This window comes from Cardiocondyla obscurior, linkage group LG01 (genome assembly GCF_019399895.1).
Source record: "Cardiocondyla obscurior isolate alpha-2009 linkage group LG01, Cobs3.1, whole genome shotgun sequence".
Classification (NCBI taxonomy): Eukaryota; Metazoa; Arthropoda; class Insecta; order Hymenoptera; family Formicidae; genus Cardiocondyla; species Cardiocondyla obscurior.
The window spans coordinates 3,148,744-3,165,842 of NC_091864.1; the positions used below are offsets into that span (position 1 = coordinate 3,148,744).

Consider the following 17,099-nt stretch of genomic DNA (forward strand, 5'->3'; position numbering starts at 1 on the left):
ATTAAAGACAAGTAGAAAAACTATAAAAGCGTAAGATGAAGTTTCCATTGACATTGATTCACTTTTATAAAAGAATGTAATTTTGTCTTGGAAGCAAGCTTGTAATATTATTTCGCATTTCTCGGTCGCATCGAGACTTGTCAAAATTAACCCGAGTGGAAATTGATTCCCACTGTTATCTAATAATTATCTAGCCAATTCGCGGTTCATCTCGTGGCTGTCTAGCAAAACTGTCCAGCACTGAGCCAGAAATGTAACACATTATTCCTAGCTAATAACGAGCTGGAAGAGCTAGATATCCAAATGTTTTTCGCCGCGTACTAGTTTACTGTTGTGTGCTGATTTTCCGCAACGCCCGACTGCCGAATTCTCCGGGCTAACCGGTTCCTGCGATAGCGTGAATACGTGCGTGTGTTTATTACATCGGCCGACAGTCCTCGCGTTCCAAGTTCACAAGGTGGAGGACGCGCGAGCGGCTGGCGGCGAGAACCGGTTTGCCCGGCGAATTCGGCAGTCGAGCGAGCGTTGCGTAAGGTCAGCTCAACAACAGTAAACAAAGTACTCGGTGAAAAAAGTTTAGACATCTATTTAGATAGATAGACGGTACACACCGGACAAAAACTATACGACCGATACTAGACAGATTTTGTTCTTTTTTTTTTTTTAAATGACAACTTAATTTTTTTTAAGACAGTCACTAAATAATAAATACTTTCCACTCGGGAACTTGCATTTAATCCAACGCAAACAATTATCGCGATAAATTTAGCATGCTCTAGTTAGCGGGGGTGAAATATAAATACATATAGGAGCAGGACATTCGTGGATATATTGATGAGGTACGTCCGTTTCCGGTATGTACAATTCGCAGGGCGCCATGTGTACAGATCATGCATAATTTAGAACGTACATGTTTTATAGATAGCTTTAGGGAGAGAATTCGAGAACTCGACAGTCTTCCCGCTAAAGGGGATCATCGTTATTTCAACAAGTAGTCGATCAATCGGCATTATCTATTTCTCTGAATGGGAAACCTTTTCGTGATCGTAAGACGCTCCACGTTTGTCGGTAACCTTCGTTAATAAACGAGAATTACTGCACCTGCGATTAAGAAATATTTAACTTCAATGAGATGCGAGTAATTTCGGCAAGAGCCAGATAATTTTACATAGCGACGAATTAATCAAGGGCATGTTCAATCAAATTAATTGATTGTTAAATGGATATCACGCGCAATAAAAAAAGCCGTCATATGTGTGGTTACTTGTTTCAATTGACCACTCGTTCAATTATACATACGGGATATCCATTTTGCATTGTGTTGCGTCGTAAGAAAAGAAAAAAAAAAGATTCTAAAAATAGAAAGACAGAGTACAGGAAAAAAGAAGTAAATATCAATCATTTATTTCTGGATCTCTTCAGTCCTTTCGCTGACTTTATATCATTTTTTTTTTACACGTTTCTTTCACGTAATAAACAATTATTAAACTAAATTGTGATAAGTAAAATTGTTTCAAAGCTCGCCGAGATTTCCGTATCATTTGTGATAAATGAAATATATTTTTCCGAGAACCTTGCAAGTCACCATTAAAATTCACTCGTCAGAAAGTATCGCGAAGTAACTAACTAACAATCTGCTTTCGCGAATCAGTTGAGAGGTGCTCCAAATATGTCGGTTACCACAGCTCGTGCGAACTTTTGCCGCTGTTCCGTTAGGAAACAGTAGGTCAAAATGAAAAGTAAAAGGATGAAAAAAAAAAAGCCGCGAAAGAACTGAAATTCAGTATTATATGGAAATAGAATAGAGTCATTTTCAGCCGTTCGTAGTTTGTTATTTATTTCGGCTGTCTGCATGCAATCGCTGTCCGCGCATACATCTGTAGCTTTTTTTTATGTTCCATAAATTGAATCTCCCCGCGATACATAACACGTTCGTCCGTTTGGCAAAATTAAAAAAAAAATAAAAAAAAGAAAAACAGAAAAAGAGAGAAAAAAAAAGAGAATAATGGCGTGAGAGCGATAAAAAATATCTGCGGTGCATCTATGCTCGCAAAATTGTAAGGCTTTGTTTAAAAAAAAAAAAAATAATATCGTTTTTCAATCACTTATAGTTTAACGTTCTGCGAGTTTACAAAAAGATACGGGCGCGATAGCAAAAGGTCAATTCGCGTGAGCAACGTCAATGTAGCTATTATATTTTTGATAAACAAACCGTTGAGAGATCAAAGGCTCGAAGGCTTGATTCGAAATCGATTGCGATATGATACAATCTAACGGGCTGGTCAAACCAAGATTATTGCTCTGTCCGTGGCGTGAATCGAGCTTAAAAGGGTCTACCTTGCTCCCTGCTTATCGTGCTTCGTGACAAGGGATCGCGGATCTGCGTGCCGATGCCAGCAGTAGGTCAAAGAGAAAAAGCTCGGGCAAGTAGCCTTCGTTCTCAAAGAGAACGAGGCGAGAAAAGAAAGGCAAAGTGCCCCCGGGGGCTGGAAAGTGGAGTGCGATAGTAGTATCGACCTCGAAGCTGCCCGGAGCAAGACGAGAAGTTGGGAAAAGGAAGTGGGTGGAGGGAAAAATGAGCCAGAAGAGATGGGCGAGAGAAAGAGAACGGGAGGGAAGAGGTCAGTTAGCTGTCGTGTCTCAATCTGTTAAACTGTCTTACAGCCGATTACTAGTTTCGAGATGGAGGGAAGCTTTCGGTCGGGTAGCGTAAACGTCGAGAGTAGGAGCTGGGAGGTCGTAAGTCGGCATGATATTGGAGTGGGCTCGACAGGGCACTGTTAACCCACAAAACTCAATCAACCCGCATTTACTCGGAATGCCTCGTTTCTCGCTTTATAAACACTTGAAAGTAGTCCCAGCCGTCGAAAATAAGGAGAGTGACATCGAGCAACGCGCGAAAGTTGCGACGTATTCGTCGTAAATGTTTTCTATAGCCGTCCAACATAGGAATTCGTGCATAGTTAAAGACCACGGGCGCGTGGAAAGCTAACAAGGGGTGCTACCCGTGGTGGAATAACAGCTATGTTAACAGGTGACATACCTTCGTATTTGCCGAGTCGCCAAATCAAATGCAATGTCATTCGAGCGAATAGAGAAAGAATTTTACGGTTTAGTCACACGTTGCATTCGGTTTAAGTCGGATATCCCTGAGTGATCGAATTTGTACGCAAATTTATATTAAAAAAAAAAGAAATAAATTTAACGAAATTATTTTATCAATGTTACGTTTGTATTAATTCATAATTAATGAAAGAGTTAATTGAAGTATAGATTTATATGTCTATTTTGTATAATCTTTGCATTTATCATAATATATTTTGCTTTTAACGATTCGATAACGCGGAAATCGTCGTTATAAGGCTGCATAAGAGGCTGCATAAAAAGTCGCTTAAGTCAAGGACTATTAAATTCCTGAATGCACTGACCGAGTTGATCAGAAACGGTATCTTCCTTACGGAGGCGGCGGTGGTTTCAATAACTCGTCCCCGTCAGATTTCAATAACTCGTCTCAGGGTAATCCCCTTTTAAATTCAAAATGGTCACGGTAGTGAGCTAGGGATAACGAGTTTCGCTGTCATCCGGAGCCCGTTTAGCGAATTATACAGAAAATTGAACTTTACTTCGAGCACTCGCCTCTATCCATTTAATCCTGTCGCTACGTAGGCTGTAACGAATACCTTCGTAATTATAAAAATTATCTAGCTTCTTCGCAGCCACCTGTTCAAAACTTAAAAATATCGTTGGCACGACAGAAAAGTAGCGCGTTTTATATATGAAGATCGATATAGGGCACGGATTGTACGTATCGTGGCTAAGGAAGCAACGTTTTATCAACTATCGCGATCGTCCGCGTACTCGAAGACTGCGTCAAGAGACCCTTGCCCTTTACATCCTGTTACAGCCTTACTTCTCTCTCTCTCTCTCTCTCTCTCTCTCTCTCTTTCTCTCTCGTAGTTTTCGGTGCAGTCCAAGAACTCTCAGCAAAATCGATGCCGCGCTTCTTTTGCCAAACACTTCAACTAAGGTCGATCGATTCTGTTATCTGGGGCCTTTCGTTGTCGGCCGTTGTCGGTATCGAATACTACCTCGCGTGTAAGCGATTAAGGCGTGGGTGCTGCTAGGTAATTCTAATGCAAAACCCGACGTGATTGATTGCTCGCACTCGCTCGCCACCTTCGGCCAGAAACCGCAGGGATACACAGAAACCGCCGTAGATTCTGTTGATTTTCGGCCACAAGTGTGCCCGTTGTTTCGCGAAGCGTTAATCGAGAGCGAAAATATCTATACGTTGTTGATTCTTTCCGCTATAAATTTTGTATTATCCAATAATATGAATTTTTTATCAGACTATACATATATAATCATATTAATATTATACGGATTAGAGATAAATTTATTCTATTTCTATTCGATTAAGCTTGCATTTAAATGTCCTCGCATTAGTTTTCTTTTTATTAAAAAAAAAAAAAAAAAACGTATCGTTAATAATTCAGCTCTGCAAAAAGAGAATCTCTCGATTTGTTTAAATATTAATTATTAGGATTATTATACCAAATTAATTATTATATACTGTATTATGAGAGGTAGTCGGTTATACAATTCGAATAATTGCGTAAAAGACTGCGTATAATGCTTATGGGAGATATCACTAGTATGTGTAATCCGATGATAAATAATTCGACGGCTCTACAGCGCGGAATAAAGCGAATAATATCATACCAATCGTAACAAAACGAAGTAATAAAGTTTAACAAACAGGTTGATACATCTGTGACCTACTAATGTAATTGTCAAGTGCCATATAAGTTCTGCACAACTTTTTCATTCCTAGATACGTTATGTAGCAGGAAATTTATCAGGTGGACGTGAGTGGTCATGAATTTTCTTCTTGGGATCATTGATATAACAGAATGTAAACACGGTATGAATTTAATATAATATTCGTTTTCAAGGCGTAGGAATCACGTGCATTTCTTTTGTCTGCTTTATTTCTTGGTTGCATTTCCATTTTGCAAATTCTAAGAATTATTACAATTGTAGATATTTGTAATTTTTTTTTTTTTTAATACTACGCTTAGGGTTTAAAATACTGCAGGTATTTTATTTTTTACGTTAATTATATTCACTTTCATGCGTATAACTCCTGCGTCGATCTCTGCGACTACAAAATTTCTTTCGGTCATCCCGATTAACTCGTGGTTTATAATCTCCGGTGGGACTGTTTAAGCTCTTAGATTAGTTCCTTGTTAATAGAGATTCCGGTGCTCTCAGGAAAAGAAGTCGGTTACACTTTGATCGCGCCCATCCCTTCGTTTACTTTCGCCATCAATCGCGGCAAGCAAGGTTTTTTTTTTTTTTTAAACAGTATGCTAATAACCCGCCTTAAGACTTTCAGCGATAATACTGCATTGCGACACGAGGTAGTAATAAAAAAAAAAAGACGATGTCGTAAAATCGCAAAGTGCATCGTTTCAGCGACAAGTAAATTTAAAATTCCCGCGCGATTTATAATAATACATTAATCTGCAGGCTTACCGTCTCTTTTTGTCAACTGCGTAATGCTTCCGCAAATAAAAAGCGCGCTACCTGCTTTTGTCTCGCGTATTTTAATTAAAGAACATTGTATCCATCCTTTTACATAATTTGATGAAAATTTGCGGTCGTAAGTTTAAAATAATGAAAGTATGGAGATTTTTTTTTTTTCTTTTTTTCTTCTTTTCCGCCGAGATTTGAAAAGAAAAGAAAAGAAAGCGAAGATAAACTTGCCGGCATATCGGGGATGCGCAACGCTGCACAAACAGCGGGTCCGAGAGAGCGCTCTAGAAACAGCGGGTCCTTGGTCACCGTCGTCGGCATTATCTCGAGTAGTGTTTGGATGACGTTAAAGCGTCGGAGTTAAAGGAAGGGAAAAGGAAGGCGAGCCCCAAGTGTGGATTCGCTAGTTACGATCGATACGCGTTGGTTTCTAGGTCAGGGTCCCGATACACACTCGCCACTCACCACCGCTCGGGATATACTCAAAACGCGGCTCGCAAATTTATTCAGAACCAAACGGCGAGGAGGCGGCTGCCGGCAGCCGCTTGCAAAACGCATTTTCCTACCCCCCCGACTTCCTTCCCCGAAATTCTTTTTCTTCCCCGTCTCGTCCGCGCTCCGCGAAAGAGCTCCGGATATCGCGCTGAAAGATGCGGGACGGAATCGTGAATTACACGCGGATCTATTTCAGCGCGCGTAGATCTATTACGCGCCTGACGGAGAAGCGGAGAATTCACTGTTTCCTCGCGAAGGACGGGGACGGCGGTACGTGCCGCTTTTGAAAACGTTCGTATTGAACGTTTTCCCACGCCATCCAGATTAATGACGTGCTTCCGTCGCGAAATGCTTCGCGACGCCTCGCGACGGATATGTAGGTGGGAAAGAAAAGAGCGCTTATGTATGGAGCGCTCGGGGATTCTATCGCGTTATTTCCGCGCGGGCTCGCGGACCCGACGAGCGGGAACATCTATAATAACCCTTTCCGTATTTTGTCGGACGGCAAGCAATTTTCAGAGGAACGGAGTACAATGTCGGAGCGTACTTTCTATGCAAGAGAGACTTGTATTTTTGAACGAGACCTTTTCCCATCGGCTCTCGGAAAAAGATTCTCCAATTATAGAACGTTTTACGCAATCGAGGCAAGGCCAATTATAATTTTATATAATAAAACGCTACCTACACCAATCTATCTATACGTATCGATAACTCTACAATTCTATCGCTCTATAACTTTAAAGTTTCGGGCAAGTTGGCCTATATCGCGAATTAGATGGGCGCGCGGATTGAAGTGACACGAGACACATACACGTTCGAGTGTGTCATACTCCAACAGGAAATCGAACAGGCATCACTTGGGATATTACATACCGTATTTTCGAGTGATACGAGTCAATCGTAACATCGTGGACGAGATATCCAATCCGCGGTTTAACGCTTCCGAAAGGAGGCATTAAATAATAGTGCGAAAATCGTTGATGATAAAATACCGAATTGATTCCGTCAGCGTAATTCACTTTTGTCCGATTTTATATACGTAGAATAAAAAAAAAAAAGAGGAAATGGTAGGAAGATAAATGGTTTTAAGACTCTTTAAACTTTAAATAAACTAATATCTAGTCGTTAAGCTCTGCAAATTTATGGTACGGCCGTCGTAATCTTTTCAGTCCTTAATTACGCCCGTTAAGATCTTGTTTTCGTGCACAGAATTTTTTTCTGTAAAATACCGTGAAGGGTCAATGCTATCAAAAGAGGGGCGAACAAATATACGGACTTCCATTTCGTTTTCGGGCACTCTCGGCGGCTCAGGGAGATCGATGCCGAGAATTAACATGCTGCCGAGCCGAATGGCCGCAGCCATCGCTTTGCGCGATATAATCCGAACGTTCTCACATCAACGTCGGCCTCGTATTTTTTTTTTTTTTTTGTTTCATGGCGAATGCATATCCGCGAAACTGGCGCGAGTATTACGAGCTAGGGCGTAAAACGCTTGACAATTCGCGGAAAAAAAAGGGTTGAAATTGGAACAGTAAACACGACACGTCGTTTCGAATAAGTTATGGCTTTCCAAAGATCGGTTTTTTCCCCATATATCTTTTTAATATTCATGCAAAATATTTTAACTTTATTCTCCCGTAATATGTAGGAATTAAGAGTCGCGCGTCAGAACTAATTTCTTGAAAAAAAAAAACGATATTTTATTATTGACAAAAATGTGAAGTAATAGGCACCAGATGCATTTATCTACGAACAGCGAAGGAAGGTAGGATCCAGAGTATGACTTATCGAAATCCGCGGCTTATCGACGTAAGACGGAGTTGTTCGGCAAGCAATACCGGCGCGTAATTGTGTCTTCTGCACAATAGATCGATTATCCATCACTCATCCGTCCCCGATATTCTTGTAACATTCAAGTATTATTAGCATTGCCGTGCCGGATAAATCAGGATACGAAATTATGCAATCGTATTACAATCGCGACGAACTGTTGCGTTACATCACCCTCGGCGGCATGCATTCTCCCGATAATTTCCGATAATTGCTTCTCAATAGTGTCGCTCTGTCGCTCACGAGTGACACTTTCGCCGAAGCTTGCAGGAAAACGCACTTTCCGAAACGCGCCGGAAATCACTTCTTCCCCTCCCCCGGGATCGTGCTATCGGCTCTCAAATTATCAAATCGTTTAATCGGATAATTGCACGTTTTATCTCTGGATACAATCGGCCCTCCGTCCGTTTTCTCGAGGCCCTTGGACGAGCCCGCGCGACGGCGGCGTTTGTTAATTGCTAAATTAAGTGCAGGGTGCTCTCGCGCGGCACGACTGATAAAGATCTTAATCCACAAGCCAACCCGGCAACCTCGTAGGATTGATTTCGTCCTGCATGTGTACGTATCGTGTAAGCCGAAGACGGCCGCGCAAATGGGTCAGGTCACGCGCCACTGCGAGGATAAGGGTGACCATCAATTAGACGGCCCTCTTTTCACTCGGGCCGCGACCCGTCACCGCGCCGCGCTTTGTCCGCTGAACGCCGATAAATGTGAGCTGTCCTAATTTTTGAGCCGAACCGAATTAATGACGCGCATTAACGACGGCCGTAACAAAGAGAGCCGCTTATTACCAACGGCAAGGCCGTATTTTTTTTAAGGACTTGGCGCATTTACTTCTCACTCGGAGAATATGCGAAAAAAAAAAAAAACAGATTCGCGTCGCATTAAGTGACGTGCGCGATAATTAACTATTGTTCCATGTCGACTTTGAGTGGCGATTTTCCTCGCGCTGCTCACGCACCGTTCGCGACCGGTTCCTGTTTTATTCATTATCTGTTTATCGCGCAAGATTAATGCGCAAGATTCCGCACGGAAAATTACGTCGCCGTGCGTGGCAACGGTATTTTCATCGGAACGAGAGGGAATTCGGGACGTTTACGTCGCAGCCGAACCGGTGATCCGGGGCCGTTTTAGAAAATGGAAACGTTATCGCGTTTTCTCCACGCTTTTGTTAATGCCGCCGCGTGTGCGGCGACTGTGACTGCGGTGCCACAGTGAAATAATGTTCTCCGTCTCCCGCACGCTCGCGCGTAGCCGCGCTTCGATCTATAAATGCACACGGGTTGCCCGCGAACAAGGGAGAAATATCACGGACTGGACTCGCATTTATTCTCCACCACCCTCGACTGGAACCAAACGGCGCTTTCACGTGTCGTTATCGCGAGCACTTAATCTACCGACGTTCCGATCGCGCTTAATTGATATATCGCGATTGAGAGTCTTGTTATCCTCTCCCGCATAACTGACGTGTTCCCGCGGCGCAACGAGATTTTACTCTGTCCCGGCGTGTCCGTTTGTTTAATTGCGATTCGACGTATTAATCGGAAATACAAGGACGACTGTTCACTATTCGCGAGAAACAATCGTCAATTTAATGCCCCGGGTACCCAGGTGCGAGGATATGTCGTTTCCGCGGAATCCCGGCCGGCGGTGAATGGAGATAACCGATCGTATATTCAGCGATAATTGAAAACAAGTAAGACCGGGCTTCGTTTTAGACACCCCAGATGGAATCCTTTATTGATTGAACGTACAGTTCGCCGATTCTTGTAATTTATGCCTCTTCGAATTTCGAGTAAAAGACTCAGCGTGGAAATTAATTAAATATCACGTATAATTTTCATCGTTCCGTCATTTTAACTTGTCCGATTGCAGTTATTTCGATTGCAAGTAGTTGAACTTAGGAAACAGTGTCGCAATAAACACTCGCGAGTATTTGCGAATATGAAAGAATTACGTATTTATAAGATTTTATATAGAGGCCGCACATATAAACGTATATAAAATATTCAGGCACGAATAACCGTAAAAAGTATAAAATACATGTATGAGAATATATATGTATACGACAAACAAGAACGTACTTGGCAAGTGTACAGTATTTTTCAGCCACCGAACGTGGCAACGGGTTGTTTGGTGGATCTTTCGACGCGGAAAATAAATCGACGTTTAATTTAACGACGGCACGAGCTAAACGAGACATTTAAATGCTAATCGCGGGAATATTTGAATTAACGCCGGCGAAGAACGTAATTGAGGGTAACGCGGTGTCGCCTAGGTGTGCGCTAAACGTTTGCGAACAGTTACCGGACGATAACGCTAATAATTTAGGACGGAAAGTATGGCATTGACTTCCTACGCGCTTTCAATCTCCACCGAATTATTTATTAACGGACGGCTATAGCCTGAAGCACGACCCAGCGATCACGTTCGTCATCGATAACTATTTTTGGACGCATCCCGAGCACAGTGAAATTTTAAACCAATCAAGCTCTAGGAACGCTCGATACAAAATTCCTGCACGATGAGTTTTCGTCGAGCTTGCATAGCGCACATAAATGCAACATCGCTCGAGTCTCATATATTTGTCAAAAGGAGGATGTCTTTTATAATAAAATATTACACATCAATCGATAGCATGTCCTTCTACGAAAATATGCGAAAAAAAAAAAAGAAGAAAAAAGTAAGATCAAAAAGTAGAACAGAGAAATATAAGTATAACATGCGGCGTGCGTTAACAGCTTTTTACTATCGCAATCGATACGACATACGTGCCATAGATCTTTGACAAACAAGCTTTCGATATAGCAACGCTATGCACTATCTACGTCTGTCATTCAAACCGTTGTCGAACCGGCATGCATTTTCTGAAAATGTGGGCACCGTCCGTATTTCACGCACATTTCAGACGTCGTTATTCAGACATCAACGTACGATGGATGCTGCCTAAGTTTCACTCCGACAATACGCCGGTAGAACGAATCTGCAAAGAAGCTCCCCAAGTAATGCGCTTTCCTGCGATTCTTTCTATTTGAATACCAAGCCAGTTCAAAGTTCAAATATTATCTCGTAGTGAAACGAATAAAAAACGTTATTTTTTTTTCTTTTTTTTTTAATTAAAAGGGGAGCGGGGGAGACAGTGCTTTCTTTAGTTGTCAGACTAACGTAAAACTTGTGCAAAAATTATATAAATATTATTTAAATCGTTTTACATAACCATTCGACACAGAAAAGTTTTTGTCTAACAACGATGCAGGGATACGTTTTGCACGTTTCAATTATTAATTCCGCGTTATCGTTTTAATCTAGGGATAATTCGTAATTGCCGCGTATTTATTGTAGAAAAAGGAGGAAATTACAAATTATTAGTCAAGCTAGCCTCAGGGGGTCTCTCGCTATCGGAAATTTACGGCGTTTAAGTAACGAGAATGAAATTTTTTATTCTTCAATAGAATTCTCCAAGAGATTAAAGCCTCGAGCGTGTATATATTAGTCCGTCTGTCTGCTATGTAAAGCCGCGGGGTTTTTATTAAATGCTTGCATAGTTTCTACGTTTAAAAACACTTTATCCGTCGAGCTGTCGGAAATTCTGCGACTTGTCTCAGAGATGTGTCGCCGGGACGAGAGTTTCCGAAAGCTCGTCGGTTCAGCTTGCCCGGCGGCGCTACAATCACAAAAGCATCGCCGACTATCGATTGTGCAAACATGCAAACAAATAAAACAGCCCTTGAGTAGCATCACAATTATGCAATTGTATTTTTCAAGATGTCGCGGCTTTATATGTATTAATAGATCGATTGCGTTTGAAATTTCATGCTGTAGCGTAATTACATCGCCGAACACAATAGCTGTTATGCACGCTAATTAATGGTTGCAGTAATGATTGAAAACCTCGTTAAGTAGCGGCGAAATTGTGTTGCCAGCTTGAAAAATTTTCGTCGGTCTGCGTTTCGGGTCGCTCCGTTACGAGAGATTCTTAATTGGTTCCGATCGAGGATTTATTAATATTCGTTTCGAAATCCCGCGAAAAACTTCGTTATCACTGTTCAAGTTTCTACGCGTTTGCAGTCACTTCAATTTGGTCTGGTTCTTCTTTTTATTTCTTTTCTTCTTTTTTTTTTTTTCTTTAATAACCGATTCATTAACTTCAACAACGTTTATTTATTTTCGATAATAAGAATTCGATATCTCGTTGCGGTAAGAAATAAAGAGCTATTTAAAGAAGTAACGAAAGAGATGTGTGCACGTACGCTCTCCAATCCGCGAGTCCACATTTTTCGAAATATCGGGTCTCATGAAAAATGCATGAATCTGTCTTGCAAGTGCTATCACGAGCGGCGTTCTTCATATCGGTTTAATCGTGCAGACCAAACTTTTGCGGAATTTACTGCGAAGTCGCGACATCCGTTTTGTCAAGAGCTTCCCGGGATCGAGCGTGATGTTGGAAATGTGAGTGCTCGATGATACCGCGGGAGCGACAGGCACCGCGCGGATGGTGCCCACGCGTGCGAAATGCAGACCGTGCGGAACACAGAGAGAATGACAGCTAACAGGCACCAGAGAAACGAGTAATTATATATATCGTGCTAACGGAAAAGCGCAAGCCGCAAGCGAGAGTGATAGAGTGTGGAGTTGGTATACCGGCGCGGGACTGACCGTCGTGGAGCGGATCGATCGTGTGGATCATAAGTTGCAGCAGGCCGTGCCGGAACTTCGCGTGGCTCTCCCTTGAGTGAGACGGACCCCCGTGGGCCTGCTCGCACCCTTGTCTGGAGCTCGTGCCACCGCCGCTGCCGCCACCGACGCCGCTGCTGCTGCCAACTCTGCTGCTGCATCCGGCTTCCCCGGGCGCCGGGATGCTTCCGCACGCACCCGACGCACCGCCCACGCTCGTCTCGCTATTGTTGATCGCGTTCGGATGCTGCTGGAACACACACACAACGCCATTTCGGCGTTCAGTGGAAGGTCTCACGATTGCCATCGCACGTTTCTATGTCACTCGAGGCGGTTACGATAACCGCCGCTCTATAGGGACAATTCGAGAAAAAGCGGAATTGTTCGACGTGGATGAGAACGGAAATATCTTTTTTTTTCGGGGGGGGGAGGGAGGAGAGGGAGGGAAAAAAAAATTCATGCAGGAGCTTCATTCGGTCTTCTCTACAGCGAAAAAATTTCGGGTGTATATGTAACATTGTTTCATAGTTTCATTGTCCCATCGAATAGAAGACAAAAAGCGCACAGAATATTCTGAATAATTTTTAATTTTTACATTATACCTTGGACTAATTTATTTTTGCGTACTTTTTGAAATAATAGTTCTTAATTGTTGTGTATTAGGTTTTTCTTTTTTTTTTTTCGCGATTTATTCGTGTATTGATTAATTCTGTTACTGTTAAGTCGCGGTATCTACGATTAAAAATAATTTCGTTCTTCCAAGGATCATTAATTTTATCACCTCGGTATTCTCGAGGATATAAATTTGCCCGTGTGAACAGAGAAGATTGTTGGGATTAAAACTCGTGCTTAGTAACCACAGACAGTATCGTGTGGCCAGAACGTAATTAACATTTTCGGTTCGCGCGGTAACAAATGCCGCCGCAATATTTAAGCATCACGCGGTTGTGTACTTAGGCCAAGCGGCAGAGCATTACTCCGCCTCTCAGTTTGCTTATTCATGAATAAAGTGGCACGGTTATTTCGTAGAGCGCATCCCAATTAGATCTCCCATTCATATCTAACGTACAGTCGAAGCAACGGGGTATTACTTCAGCTTCAGAGACTGCTTAAAAATGAAAGAAAAAAAAGAAGTTAATTCCGTATTATTCCCGATATTCAGATCTGCACGGCTTGTCGCAGGCGTCTGTTATTGGCAACGGCATTATTCACGACGTCTCTTTCGCGGAAGGATGAAAAATAGGAAATGAGCCTATATTCTCCGCGTCCCGACGGATTCGCGCGAGCGTGTCGCTCGCATGGACGTCACCTTTGCGTATTAGAGCACGGTGTTCGAATATCGACAGCGAGTGCTGTACAGCGAACGCGTAAACTAATGATGAGATTGGACCGTACGTGCCGTCGTCCACCGGGCTCATCGCGACGCCACAATGTTTTCCCATTATACTTCTCCCTTAGGCGCGGCGCTAACTTTTCTGACGGAATTTCCACCGCGGAACGACGACGGCGAAATAAATCCGAGGATGACGTTCGGCGCGCATTAGCGAATCGTGTTCCGTAATAACTTCCACGGCGCAGGAAAATAATGATATTACTCGGGACGACATTGTGCCAGTCGCGGCTCCGTCGCATGTCGCGACTTGCGAACGTTTTATCGAAATAAGCTCGCTGTCACCGACAGAGCGATATGTAACTATTACAATATACAGATCGAATTATGACGCGCGTAAGATTTTACGGGGACCTTGGAGAACGTCTTTTACCAATGAAATTAGGTATAATTAGATACATCTGTTTTATTAAAACGTAGTAAATCTTTTCAATTAAAACGGAATTACTTTTTTTTTTTTTAGCACGTAATCGCGTTTATATTTGCGCGCACGCGAGAGATATGAAAATATACTCGGGTTCGTTATCCCCCCGAGAGAAAGAGTTTTATCCTGTCGTAATTGAATAATGAATCTAATGTAATCCATAGTGCCCTATGCAACGAAGATGTTACGTGAAAATTGCGTTAACCGATAACGACATTGCAGATATATGTCCTGCACCCAGAATATATTGTGCGATTTTGACGCCACTTTGCGAAATCTCATAATGCGTAATTGAATCGGGTACCCTTGCTACAACTTGAAACGTGATAACCCTGTTTGAGAGATTATTCCGACGTTAAATCTGTAAAACGGTTGAAGTTCACCCACAGCGCGACAAAACGATTTAAAAATTAACACGAAAAGATAAGAACGCTGCGTTCAAAAGAGAGAGAAAAAAAAAGTAATAATAATAATTAAAAAAAAAAAAAAAACAATTTTTTTTTAACCATTTTGCGCAAATTAAATATTCGCAGTCGCCCTGCTTATTGCGTATATATGCGCTTTGTATTTTATTACAATTGACATTGTTATCTGCGAGCGAGTCTGTCGCAGAACGTGGGATGCTTTTCTAATAAGCAATGCGTGTGGGCTTTGCCATCAATGACGGATATTCCTGCCGATGATGTGAATACTGATAGATGAAAGACTAAAGTGGCAAAGCCGAGCCGACCTCGCGGAGAAAGTCATCTAGCTGCGACAGCGGTGATACGGGTTTCTGTCGTTGTCACTCCGTTATCGGGGTAATGAACTTTCTAATTACTAGAGGCGTCTGCGGTGCCCGATTTGAATTTCGAGACGGCGTGTAGCCGCAGAAATTGTGGCGGAGTTGTCGTGCGCCGCGGCTCTGCGACAACTTTCGGTGGATTAACCCTCAAATATTTAAAGAGGAGATTACAATTATGCGGCGTATATCTATTATTAAATCTGAGATGATTAAATCCTGTGTAACTCCGGGTCGCCTTTAGAAATTGACAATGCCGTGCGAATTCTAATGGACTAAATGGTAAGCGATTTACCGCGCGTGATAATTGTGAAGTAATTAAGCGACGGCTCGCACGTCACGTTTCGCGCGTAAAATGTCTAAGGGTTTCTTTACTTGCGCCCTGGGTAAGGGCTAATTCATAACGCGATATCACTCGGACGATTATACACGATATCGTGGATTTCTACGATTCCTGGAAAACGAAACGGGAACACTTTCTATTCGTTAACACTTTCACCCCATTTGATATCGATACAAATGATGAATTGCTCATTAATTATTATTGTTCTAAACAATCTAAATCGTTATTCATATTTGCTAGAGTAATTGCACAATCTTGCAATATAATTATAGTGATGAAATATTTACTACGCGCAATATAAATATTAATTTTCCTGAAATTCATATTATTATCAACGAGTAAATACACATACGTACATGTAGACAGTTTCTATTTGTACATGCGTAAACGACATTTAGTTATAATGCTTGTAGTGGTTGATCAGTCGAGTAGTTTGCAACTCATTAGCGCGGAGCGTTATTAGGTTGATTATCACTACTAATTGCCAACTTTACTCATTAATCGTTTGATTTTTATTTCTGGTTTTAAGATAAGATTATCTACGACGCTACCCGCGCAAAACGTGAATTATCATTCTCGCGGAAAATGGAATTAATAAGCGAAAACCTTCGTGCGGTTGTAGCATGACGTTATCTGACGAATTATATAATAGTCTCGCAGCGCGCGAGGCACGCGAACAACTTTTCCCGTGTATCTTCTTAATTAGATGTTGCGATTTCTTTCTTTTTTTTTTTTTTTTTTTTTTAATAATCGCGTAGGTACGCTTTACACGTGTAACGCCTCCAGTTACAGGAAATAATTTGAGTCTTTCAAGCGATAGAAATGGTTCATATGGCATGTTCACAAGTGCTGAAAGGGATTTTGGAATATATTTGTGCTTTAAAGGTTTTAAAGGCCTTTTTAATGCGAGAACGTTATATTAACAGCGTATTAATAACCGGGAAATCACGAAGCGAAGCTTTGTTTCGAAATCCAAGATATTTGATTGACGTCACAAACGGCTGCTTCGGGAAGGCCGTACCATCTGCGCCGGTCTCGTAACTTCTTCCCTTCGTGAACAGCACTCAAAGGAAACTTGAGTCGACTTATCAAGTATTTCATCGGGCTAGAGAAGAGATCCGTCGATTCCAAAAACTTTTCCCCGGCAACTTGTCGATTCGCTTACATTTTTCATCAATTCTCGTGTGACTTGCGTTACAACCGTAACTTACTTTTTCGCGTGTTATCTGTGTATCGAAATCTGACGAATCGTTTCTTTGCAGGGTTCAATATAATAATAATAAAAAAAAAAGGGTCGTGAAAAGACGCGAGCTCGGTTCGGGATATCGGGCGAAAGAAGGGCTTGCCCTTGAATTCTTGCTGACTGTTCTTCCGGTGGTATTTCCTCTCATTTTTCAATATTTTATAACGTCAAGTAGGCCGGAAGATTTCTACGGTAATATCGAGTCAAATGGCAAGAGTGCAGACGCAGCACACAAAGGTAGCTCAAGTCTTCGGCGATCTCGGTTGAAAATAAAATTGGAACGACTCCTATCTCTCTGTCGACGTGCTTTCGACAATTTCTGCTTCCACGTACAAAGACCTCTTAATATTTCAAACAACTTTATTTTGTCAGTTGCATAAT

The 17,099-nt window shown here is 42.0% G+C and overlaps 2 protein-coding genes across 9 annotated transcripts in view; one reads left to right on the forward strand and one right to left on the reverse strand.

Moving 5' to 3' along the window:
* Positions 1 to 17,099, reverse strand: part of Nckx30c (solute carrier family 24 member Nckx30C) — a 62,905-nt gene that overhangs the window by 25,296 nt on the left and 20,510 nt on the right. For 2 of the 4 annotated variants that reach the window (XM_070658996.1, XM_070659015.1), the window contains one exon: positions 12,505 to 12,784. In XM_070658996.1, the coding sequence (XP_070515097.1) occupies positions 12,505 to 12,784 (280 nt within the window). Of the gene's footprint in view, positions 1 to 12,504; positions 12,788 to 17,099 lie in introns of all 4 variants that reach the window. The other 2 variants (XM_070658992.1, XM_070659004.1) reach the window with 2 other exon arrangements.
* The window catches only part of Kon (chondroitin sulfate proteoglycan 4-like protein), a 110,184-nt gene that overhangs the window by 9,727 nt on the left and 83,358 nt on the right, over positions 1 to 17,099 (forward strand). The gene's annotated exons all lie outside the window — the stretch shown is intronic.